The 10,000-nt window shown below is 49.9% G+C and overlaps 1 protein-coding gene across 1 annotated transcript in view; it reads right to left on the bottom strand.

The window, feature by feature from the left end:
* The window catches only part of camta2 (calmodulin binding transcription activator 2), a 41,597-nt gene that overhangs the window by 24,191 nt on the left and 7,406 nt on the right, over positions 1 to 10,000 (bottom strand). The window contains exons 8-12 of the mRNA XM_035994262.1: positions 9,583 to 9,711; positions 9,156 to 9,363; positions 1,949 to 2,424; positions 1,611 to 1,897; positions 307 to 885 (exon numbers count right to left, since the gene is read on the bottom strand). Coding sequence (XP_035850155.1) covers positions 307 to 885; positions 1,611 to 1,897; positions 1,949 to 2,424; positions 9,156 to 9,363; positions 9,583 to 9,711 — 1,679 coding nt within the window. The remainder of the gene's footprint in view (positions 1 to 306; positions 886 to 1,610; positions 1,898 to 1,948; positions 2,425 to 9,155; positions 9,364 to 9,582; positions 9,712 to 10,000) is intronic.

Below are 10,000 nucleotides of genomic sequence, written 5' to 3'. Positions count from 1 at the left end.
TCCAACTTTGAAAATTCCCGTAATTTTGCAACCCTACTGAGTAGTAGTGAGTAGTACTGAGTAGTAGTGAGTATTACTGTAGTAGTACCTCAGGGTAGGAGGGTTAGTTAGTAGTGAGTAGTATTGAGTAGTTCTGTGTAGTACTGTAGTAGTACCTCGGGGTAGGAGGGTTAGTTAGTAGTGAGTAGCAGTGAGTAGTAGTGAGTAGTACTGTGTAGTAGTGAGTATTACTGTAGTAGTACCTCAGGGTAGTAGTGAGTAGTACTGTGTAGTAGTGAGTAGTACTGTGTAGTACTGTAGTAGTACCTCTGGGTAGGACCACTCTGGGGAGAAGTCCGTGATGGCGTGGAGGCGTGAGGAGGTGGAGGACGCCAGCGGGGGGGGGAAGGGGAGGAAGGAGGAGGAGGGGGAGGGCTGGGGGGGCACCATGTAGCGGACGGGGGGAGCCGCCACGGGATTGGTCGCCTCAGTGATGAGGTCAGAGATGAGGTCAGGGAACTGGCTGTCAAAGGAGATGTCGAGGTCATCGGCTCGCCCCCCCTCCCCCTCCCCCTCCTCCTGCTGCGGCCGCGTGTCCATGCTGGCGTCCTCCTCCTTCACCTCCACGGGCAACGACTCCGGGTGGGCAGTATCCATAGCGACAGCAGCGGGCGCCGAGTCAGCGTTAGCGTCCGCCCTGCCCGGGCCGAGAGAGTTAGCTTTAGCGTTAGCGAACGCGGCCTGCGGCGGGGGCTGGAGGGACATCTGAGTCGGGGGCGGAGCTTCAGAAGCAGACAGCTGATTATAGGGCTGCTGTCCGTCCGCATGTCGCTGCATCTGACTGGCCGGCTGATCCGGTCGCTGCGTCTGATTGGCCGGCTGAGCGGGCTGCTGCTGGTGGCTGGTCTGAATCACACAGAGAGGAAAGGAGATCAGGAGCAGATTACACACACACACACACAGACACACACAGACACACACATACACACACACACACACACACACACAGAGACACACACACACAGACACACACATACACACACACACACACACACACACACAGAGACACACACACACAGACACACACACACACACACACACACACACACACACACACACACACACACACAGAGACAGACACACACACACACACACACACACACACAGAGACACACACACACACACACACACACACACACACACAGACACACACACATACACACACACACACACACACACAGACACACACACACACACACAGAGACACACACACACACACACACACACACACACACACACAGAGACACAGACACACACACACACACACACACACACACACACACAGAGACACACACAAAGAGACACACACACACACAGACACACACACATACACAGAGACACACACACACACACACACACACACAGACACACACACACACACACACACAGAGACACAGACAGACACACACACACACACACAGAGACACACACACACACACACACACACAGACACACACACACACACACACACACACAGAGACACACACACAGAGACACACACACAGAGACACAGAGATACACACACACACACACACACACACATACACACACACACAGAGAGAGAGTCTCACCTGCAGCAGAGCGAGCTTAGTGGGCGGAGCGCTGCCTTCATCATCATCATCATCATCATCACCTCTCCTGTCCTTCTCCTCTTCACCTCCTCCCTCCTCCCCCTCTCCCCCCTCAGACTCCCCCAGAGCCCCCAGCTCCAGGCAGAGGGGGAGGGGGAGGAGGGGTGGGGCCACGGAGGGCGGGGGGGACAGGGCGAGGGAGGGGGGGAGGAGGGAGGACGCTGGCGGCGAGGAAGAGGAGGAGGAGGAGGAGGAGGAGGAAGTCGGGAGGGTCGAGTCTTTCCTGTCTGTTTCAGAGGAAGAGGAGGAGGACAGGGAGGACAGGGAGGAGGGGGGGGAGACAGAGGAGGGAGGGGTGGCTGTGGGGGAGAGGGCGAGGGCGAGGGCGGGGGGGGAGAGGGGGGAGGAGGAGGAGCAGAGGACGGGGGAGGGGGGAGGAAGAGGGCCCCCGTACGTCTGGCCTTGTTTGGGCGAGTTGAGGAAGGAGTCGGGGTCGAAGGCGGGGGAGAGGGAGGGGGGAGGAGGGGGGGAGGGAGGGGGGGCGAGGAGCAGGGTGAGGGAGAGCGTGGTGGGAGGGGGGGCAGCGGGGGGGGAGGAGGAGGAGGAGGACGCGGGAGCGGGGGGGAGAGCGGGGGAGAGTAGCAACTGTCCCGAGCCTCGGGGGGTCGTCGCGGTCGTCGTCGCCATGACGATGACGGCATTCTGCGGGAGAGCCACCGTGGTCAGGTTGGTGCGGCGGTCGCCGTAGAAACCGTTGGCGTGGTTCGCCATGGCGATGGTCGCTCTGTGAGGCTGCGGGGGCGACGACGCCGAGCTGCAGACAGAAAACACACATTATACACAGAAAACACACATTATACACACATTATACACAGAAAACACACATTATACACTACACAGAAAACACACATTATACACACATTATACACAGAAAACACACATTATACACACATTATACACAGAAAACACACATTATACACTACACAGAAAACACACATTATACACACATTATACACAGAAAACACATTATACACTACACAGAAAACACACATTATACACACATTATACACAGAAAACACATTATACACAGAAAACACACATTATACACAGAAAACACATTATACACAGAAAACACACATTATACACACATTATACACAGAAAACACACATTATACACAGAAAACACACATTATACACACATTATACACAGAAAACACACATTATACACACATTATACACAATACACACATTATACACACATTATACACACATTATATACAGAAAACACACATCATACACAAATTATACACAGAATACACACATTATACACACATTATACACACATCATACACAAATTATACACAGAAAACACACATTATACACAGATTATACAGAGAAAACGATGGTTACGTATGTAACCACGGTTCTATTTAGTTTCTACTGACCGCCAGAGGCCTTCAGCACCTGGATGGATAATATCAACAAAGTCAGGAGGAATTGTTACCTGCCTGTTGGGGATGCTGTGAAGGTGTAGGAGGTACGGCTGCAGCCACTGGGTTATGTGGTACAACATTAACCCTGTAGAATCTAGCAAATGTGCAGGGTGAGGACCATGAAGCTGCCGCACAAATGTCAGAGAGGAGCACGCCTCGTAGGACTGCCCACGATGTAGACACACTCCTGGTGGAGTGCCCCCGAACAGGAGAAGGGCTTGGAAGACCACTGCTCCTGTAAGCATGGCCGATGGTCTCGGCTATCCATCTGGACAGCAGCTGTTTGGACAGGGCAAGGCCCCGTCTTGGCTCTGTATGACAGACAAACAATGCGTCTGACTGCCGGATTTGGGCGGTCTCCTGAAGATAAATCCCGAGTGCCCGTACGGGGCACAAAAGCTCCGTGCTCAACCCCAGTTCAGACCCCCGATCTCGGGGTTCAAAGGCTGCCAGCCTAAGAGGATGGTTGATGTATGAGGACGAAAAGGTCTTTGGGAGAAAAGAGGGGTTCAGCCATAAGGTTACTCCTGTATCCCCCAGATGCCAATGCAGACACTCTCCGTTCACGGAAAAAGCATGTAGCTCTCCTAGCCGCTTTGCTGATGTAATGGCCAAGAGAAAGGCTGTCTTCATGGACAGCCAGTTCAACTCTATACCCCCCAGGGGTTCAAACGGGGGTTTTGCCCAGTGCACGCAAAAAAAGGGGCAAGTCCCGGGAGGGCACCGGGTTTCGCCAAGGAGGCCTCAATCGCTGAGCCCCCTTTAGGAAGCGGGTCACCAGAGTGTGGGACCCAATAGTCACCCCCTCCACTCTATTGTGCATAGATGAGATGGCGGCAATATACACCCTGACTGTGGAGGCTGCGAGGCCCCGATCAAGGAGTGACTGGAGAAAACTGAGTATACCCGGTATGGAGCACTGTGTTGGCTCCTGCTTTTGAGCTTGGCACCACTTTGCAAAAATCTTCCACTTATTAGCATAGAGCACATTGGTGGAGGGTGCCCGGGAACTGTGAATAGTCCGCACCACTGCTGGCTCACAGAGCCCTATCAATGGCTCTGGCCCTTCGGAGGCCAGACCCAAAGTTTCAGCCGAGATGGGTTCGGGTGCCAGATTTGGCCGCCCTCCCCTTTCACTGCCTGTTTCCCGAGAGCCAGGACGAGAGCAGCTGAAGTCCTGGCCTGCCCCGCCCCGTCATCACCCACCTCCTCTACATACTCCACTTGGCCAAGAGTTAAGCTCTCCGAAGCCCTAGTGGAGAGGACATCGTCCTCCTGGCTTTCAAATGCCGGTGATAATACTGGAGGCGGTGGTGACCGTCGTTGGGCTGTAGCGAGACCACTACCTGCCCCTGCACCTGAAGGCTGTAATGTCTGAAGGAGAGCCTTAATCTGTGCAAATTCAGACGTCAAACTGTCCACCTTTTGTGACAGGGCAACCTTTTAACGTTTGCCTGTACTAGGATTTTCACATTTCTCAGTCCGTCTACGCTTGTGAGGACTTGGGGGTGGAGGACTGTCCCTGTGTGGCGGAGGCGCTGAGCCCCAGTGGTCCTCCCTAGCTGAGCCAGTCTGGCTGACCGCACCGCCAGGCTTAGGCTAGCGCAATTCATGCACGCCAGCTCTGTTAGCCCCTGCCATAGGTGGTCAATGCCCAGGCAGGAATCTGTGGCCGTCATCTGGCTCAAGAGGGGCCCAGCAGTCAAAACAGGTCATAAACATTGTCACTGACTGTCTAGCTGCGCCTTCACTCATGCTGCAAGCAGGCAGCCTGCACCGTGGTTAAGGTGTCACACTGTCCCAGGTGCTGTTGTTGTTGCCAGTGACGCTACAATATGATGTAGACAATCCCTGCTGTCTTAAGGCGAAAATAACTTAATGCCACTATATAACGTAGCGCCATCTGGAGCGAACACACATGAAGCAATGAATGTCAAAAACTGAAAATCTCCTTTTGCCGTGAAACGGGATATGCGGTGCGGTCGTGAGGCGTCCGAGCGAGCACACTCACGCACCACGATTGTCAAACAAAGGAAGACCCATTAAACCAGAGCAGCGGCAAAAGGCTTCTTAATCAACTCAATTACGGGGTGGCTACGCTACGAGCACGCGCCGCCGACGCCAACCTTATCTCACGCTATAGCGTCTCAACAAACGTCTAAACAAAAGCTGAGCCTAAATGGCCTGCAGCCCAACAGCGTTAACAACTACAATAATAACAATAACTAGGAAATGATACTCACCGCGCCATGAACTTATGAGCGTGTACCCAACAACTGAAAAAAACAAACCTCAGATGACTGACCGGGAGAATTTGAACGAACGCAGTCAAAGCGAGACCACTACTGCATTCTGTTACAAGAAAAGAAAGTTTGCGGGAGGGACTCTCCCCGTATCTTCGCCCTTCTCAGGAACGGCGTGTACACCGACACCGCTGACTATAAGTCGGCCAAGCGGCGTGGCCGTAACGCAACATTAACTCACTAAAAAATCGGTCTTACCTTATGTAATGAGTGCAGTCGTGTTAAGGTGGCTAGTCGCAGTCTTTTGGAGGGCGTAAATTCACAGCTCCAACCCGTTTGGGCAACAAGACTCCGAGCGACGCCAAAATCTGTTTGAAACTCGAAAACCTGCTTACCAACGCGAGAAGATTGCCAAGAGGTCACTTCCTGGGTGGGCCTGCCCTTTGTGCCGCAGCACAGGGCGTACGTCACCCAGGTCACAGCTGACACAGATGATACAAACACTCGACCTGCACGTGTGTGCGAATGACATCCAGGTGCTGAAAGCACCGCCTCTGGCGGTCAGTAGAAACGAAATAGAGCACACATTATACACAGAAAACACACATTTTACACAGATTATACACAGAAAACACACATTATACACAGAAAACACACATTTTACACAGATTATACACAGAAAACACACATTTTACACAGATTATACATAGAAAACACCATTATACACAGAAAACACACACATTATACACACATTGTACACAGAAAACACACATTATACACAGAAAACACACATTATACACAGAAAAAACAGATTATACACAGATATACGTGTGTGTGTGTCTGCGTGTGTGTCTGTGTGTCAGTGTCTGTGTGTGTGTGTGTGTGTGTGTGTGTGTCTGTGTGTGTGTGTGTGTGTCTGTGTGTGTCTGTGTGTGTCAATGTCTGTGTGTGTGTGTGTGTGTGTGTGTGTTTGTGTCTGTGTGTGTCAATGTCTGTGTGTGTGTGTGTGTGTGTGTGTGTGTCTGTGTGTGTCAATGTCTGCGTGTGTGTCTGTGTGTGTCAGTGTCTGTGTGTGTGTGTGTGTGTGTGTGTGTGTGTCTGTGTGTCAATGTCTGTGTGTCAGTGTCAGTGTCTGTGTGTGTGTGTGTGTGTGTGTGTGTGTGTGTGTGTGTGTGTGTGTGTCAAGGTTATTATAGTTTTGCATTTTTCATTAGTTTTTATTTTTATTTCGTTTTGACTTTTTGTTTTCAAATTCAGTTTAGTTTTAATTAGTTTTTATAGTGGGTTTGCTAGTTTAGTTTAGTTTTTATTTTTTGAAAATGTTTAGTTTTAGTTTAGTTTTTATTAGTTTTAGTCTTTTTTTGTAATATGGGTTATTTGTCGAGGGATTCAAAAAGGTCAGAAAAAGTATTGTGTAATAACTCAACAAAAACATCATACAATTTTAGAAATATGTATTCACAATGTATTCAACAATAACACCAGTACATAAAATGTAGCCTACATATGGTCATAAATATGTAAACAGTCTACACAAGACGCTGCAGTATAAGTGCAAAATGTGACGTGTTCCAGGAAAAACCTAAATATCCAACAGACTAAAGAAGACATCAACAGGTGTTTTCAACTTTGGTTTGAGTAAAGTGGCGAACTTTTAGAAGTCAATCGACTCACACAGTTGTGTAGACATCCCAGTATATTAATATTATTAATATTATATTAATATATATTAACCCACGCTTCCTCCCGTTTTTGGTGTTCCTGCGTATTTACTAACCAGCAGCTGTCAGGTCGCCGATGAAAGCCTTCCTGTAGTGTTCTCTGTCATGCTGCAGCTGGCCCTGTACCCATACATCCATGCCCTGTACCCATACATCCATGCCCTGTATCCATACATCCATGCCCTGTACCCATACATCCATGCCCTGTACCCATACATCCATGCCCTGTATCCATACATCCATGCCCTGTACCCATACATCCATGCCCTGTACCCATACATCCATGCCCTGTACCCATACATCATACCCTGTACCCATACATCCATGCCCTGTACCCATACATCCATGCCCTGTACCCATACATCATGCCCTGTACCCATACATCATGCCCTGTACCCATACATCCATGCCCTGTACCCATACATCCATGCCCTGTACCCATACATCCATACCCTGTATCCATACATCCATGCCCTGTATCCATACATCCATGCCCTGTACCCATACATCCATGCCCTGTACCCATACATCCATGCCCTGTACCCATACATCCATGCCCTGTACCCATACATCCATGCCCTGTACCCATACATCCATGCCCTGTACCCATACATCATGCCCTGTACCCATACATCCATGCCCTGTACCCATACATCCATGCCCTGTACCCATACACCATGCCCTGTATCCATACATCCATGCCCTGTACCCATACATCCATGCCCTGTACCCATACATCATGCCCTGTACCCATACATCCATGCCCTGTACCCATACATCCATGCCCTGTACCCATACATCCTTGCCCTGTACCCATACATCATGCCCTGTACCCATACATCATGCCCTGTACCCATACATCCATACCCTGTATCCATACATCCATGCCCTGTACCCATACATCCATACCCTGTATCCATACATCCATGCCCTGTACCCATACATCCATGCCCTGTACCCATACATCCATGCCCTGTACCCATACATCCATGTCCTGTATCCATACATCCATGCCCTGTATCCATACATCCATGCCCTGTACCCATACATCATGCCCTGTACCCATACATCATGCCCTGTACCCATACATCATGCCCTGTACCCATACATCATGCCCTGTACCCATACATCCATGCCCTGTACCCATACATCCTGCCCTGTACCCATACATCCATACCCTGTACCCAAACATCCATGCCCTGTACCTATACATCCATGCCCTGTACCCATACATCCATGCCCTGTACCCATACATCCTGCCCTGTACCCATACATCCATACCCTGTACCCATACATCCATGCCCTGTACCCATACATCCATGCCCTGTACCCATACATCCATGCCCTGTACCCATACATCATGCCCTGTACCCATACATCCATGCCCTGTACCCATACATCCATGCCCTGTACCCATACATCCATGCCCTGTACCCATACATCCATGCCCTGTACCCATACATCCATGCCTGTAACGTTACCGGGGTTAGCTTCTGTTTCGGGGAAAGGGGGCTTTGCGTTCTCCTTTACCTTGTTAAGCTAAGCTAGGTTAGCCTCCTAGCTTGTGCGCGCTTCTCAAATGTACTTTCAAATTCGTGTGATTTTTCCCTGTAATAAATTGACAACATATTTTACCACCTTCCACTGAGAGGCGCTTTAATCTGACACAGTCATAATCAAATAGGACTGCCGTTCTACCGCTATGATGGCACGGAGCCACGGACATGTTGTGTTCAAGTTGACGTGGAATGTCGGAATTTCTGGGTTCCCAGTCGGAAACTATACATGTCTACGGGAAATGTCACGGTCGGAGAGATATAACGTTATTTGCTCTATGAAAGATCGACAAAGACGAAAACTAAGGACATTTACTCGATAATTTTATTTTATTTTAGTTAGTTTTGCAAACAGACATTACAGTTTTAGTTTAATTATCGTTTTTTGTAATGCCTCGTTTTTATTTTTATTTCAGTTAACGACAATGTTTTTTCCTACCTAGTTTTCGTTATTTCGTTCGTTTTCGTTAACGATTATAACCTTGGTGTGTGTGTGTGTATGTGTGTGTGTGTGTGTGTGTGTGTGTCTTACGTGGACGAGGGGGAGGGTGATGCGACGGGGCTGCTCTGAGCCTGCAGGGGGGGCAGTTTGGCTTCTCCTCCCCCCCCTCTCCCTGCCTCCCCCCCCTCAGAGGCCCGGGGGGAGGGGGAGAGGCTGCAGGAGGAGGGGGGCAGTTTGGGGGAGATTATGCGATGCTTGGTGCTGTTACAGCGGTGGGGAATGTTGACTCCTGTAGAGACTTAACACGCACGCACGCACGCACACACACACACGCACGCACACACACACGCACACACACACGCACACACACACGCACACACACACACACACACACACACACACACACACACACAAAATAAATAAATTAAGCTTTAAAAATTGGTGGAAGAAAACCTGCTGTGCGCATGTAGATGTTATCAGTGATGTCACAGTGATGTCACAGTGATGTCACAGTTACCGGGGCCGGTGTTGCAGAGGCAGGCGTGCGTGCGCGGCTGTGGTTTGGTTCTCTGCCGGTCCACGATGTGCTGGACCAGTTCCTCGATGCTGAACTCTCCAGAACCCACCGAACAGCTCACACTGTGGACTGAAGAACAGCCAGACCATAGTTAACATGAAGAACAGCCAGACCATAGTTAACATGAAGAACAGCCAGACCATAGTTAACATGAAGAACAGCCAGACCATAGTTAACATGAAGAACAGCCAGACCATAGTTAACATGAAGAACAGCCAGACCATAGTTAACATGAAGAACAGCCAGACCATAGTTAACATGAAGAACAGCCAGACCATAGTTACCATGAAGAACAGCCAGACCATAGTTACCATGAAGAACAGCCAGACCATAGTTAACATGAAGAACAGCCAGACCA

This window comes from Sander lucioperca, chromosome 17, assembly GCF_008315115.2.
Source record: "Sander lucioperca isolate FBNREF2018 chromosome 17, SLUC_FBN_1.2, whole genome shotgun sequence".
Lineage (NCBI taxonomy): Eukaryota > Metazoa > Chordata > Actinopteri > Perciformes > Percidae > Sander > Sander lucioperca.
This window is presented reverse-complemented; position numbering and strand designations above follow the sequence as displayed.